The following is a 1,389-nucleotide window of genomic DNA, read 5'->3' on the forward strand; positions in this document are numbered from 1 at the left end:
ATAGTTACCAACCATATTGGTATGTGCTCAATAAATGTTGGCTATTTTTCTTAGAAGTATTATCATCCTCTTCCCTTTTATGGAATCAAATGCTCTGGGTTAAGTGTGAGGGTGCACATAGGTGCACAAGAAAAGAAGTCTTTCCTTTACCACCCACTGCTTCCTTCTCTTCTCCTAAGAAGTGTGCGTCCCTCCAGGTGGGGTACAGTTAAGAGTATTTGGATTAAAGGGGGTTGGAGGTTGGACAGACTCCAGGGGTAGCTGTGGTTGGAGTTGTCAGTATGATCCCTTCCTCCTGCCTTCTCCTTCCAGGTGAGCCCAGCACCCTCCTCCCGTCTGTTTCTTGCAGTAATTCCCTGTGTTTCATCTGTTCTTCTAGGGGAAGAAGAAAAAGAGGAAAAGGGACAAGCAGCCAGGAGAGACCAACGGTAAGTTACAACGACCAGGCCCGGGAAGGAGCGGTAGTCTGAGGACCACTCTCTTATGTTAGGCTTCCATCTGGGGGAGGCAGGAGAAATTCAAGGCCAGGACATTGTGGGGGAACCCATCTTAGACAGCCTTTTTGTTTATGCATTTTAATTAATTGCTTCATGACTGCCCTTTTAAAGCTAGTAACATTCATTGTTGCATGAAAAGCACATTGTAATTCTAGTGGAATGTGTTTTTAAATAACTGCAAAGCCTGTAACTGGAGAGTGAGCAGTAGGCATGCCTATGCCGGGATTTATACAGTCTGCTTATTTTGTATGTGTCTGAGAAGGGATGAGGAGGGGGCTTAGGGGAGTAGAGGGGGCGTGTGTGTGAGTGTTTGGTATTAACTGGGCTGTTCCTGAATGTTCTGATGCATGCCTTTACAGTGGTAAATTGCACCCATTTTAAATTAAGGAGGTTTGTCATTCTCTAGAAGAAATTAGAAATACTGCATAGGCAATCTCAGAGGTCCCTTGGAGAAGGCCAGGCTTTTACCAACAAACAAAAATTTTGAAGGCTTTGTATAATTTGTTCTTTTTTTTCAGAACACAGCGAATGTTTCCTAAATCCTTGCCTTTCACTTCCTCCGATTACAGGTGCTAATGTCATTTTGAGTCATTAAAATAGTTGATAAACTGTTTTTTAATTTTTCTTGCCATTATAGTTTTATTAACGTTGAACACGTATGACGTTTGAACATTCTTTAAAGTGACCATCTACACGGTTTCGTATGTTTCAGTAGATTTTTTTTTTCAGTTGCTTTTGTTGGTTTTTGAATTTAATTTAACTTTTATTTTGTTTATTTATTTATTTTTCCCATAACAGTTGTTTAAGCGGTGATGACAATAATTTAGAGTTGAACTAACTGTGCAAATTGAATATGCAGTATTTCTTTAAAAGAGACTGGTTAAAAAAAAAA

At 40.0% G+C, this 1,389-nt stretch overlaps 1 protein-coding gene across 15 annotated transcripts in view; it reads left to right on the top strand.

Moving 5' to 3' along the window:
- Positions 1 to 1,389, top strand: part of TCF7L2 (transcription factor 7-like 2 (T-cell specific, HMG-box)) — a 74,299-nt gene that overhangs the window by 63,472 nt on the left and 9,438 nt on the right. For 12 of the 15 annotated variants that reach the window (XR_550364.1, XM_008571012.1, XM_008571013.1 and 9 more), the window contains exons 8-9: positions 380 to 428; positions 1,016 to 1,066. Coding sequence is in view for 14 of the 15 variants with exons in the window: in XM_008571012.1 (XP_008569234.1) it covers positions 380 to 428; positions 1,016 to 1,066 (100 nt within the window). In the remaining variant the exon portion in view is untranslated. The remainder of the gene's footprint in view (positions 1 to 379; positions 429 to 1,015; positions 1,067 to 1,389) is intronic. The other 3 variants (XM_008571005.1, XM_008571010.1, XM_008571011.1) reach the window with 1 other exon arrangement.

This window comes from Galeopterus variegatus, unplaced genomic scaffold, assembly GCF_000696425.1.
Source record: "Galeopterus variegatus unplaced genomic scaffold, G_variegatus-3.0.2 Scaffold654, whole genome shotgun sequence".
Taxonomy (NCBI): Eukaryota; Metazoa; Chordata; class Mammalia; order Dermoptera; family Cynocephalidae; genus Galeopterus; species Galeopterus variegatus.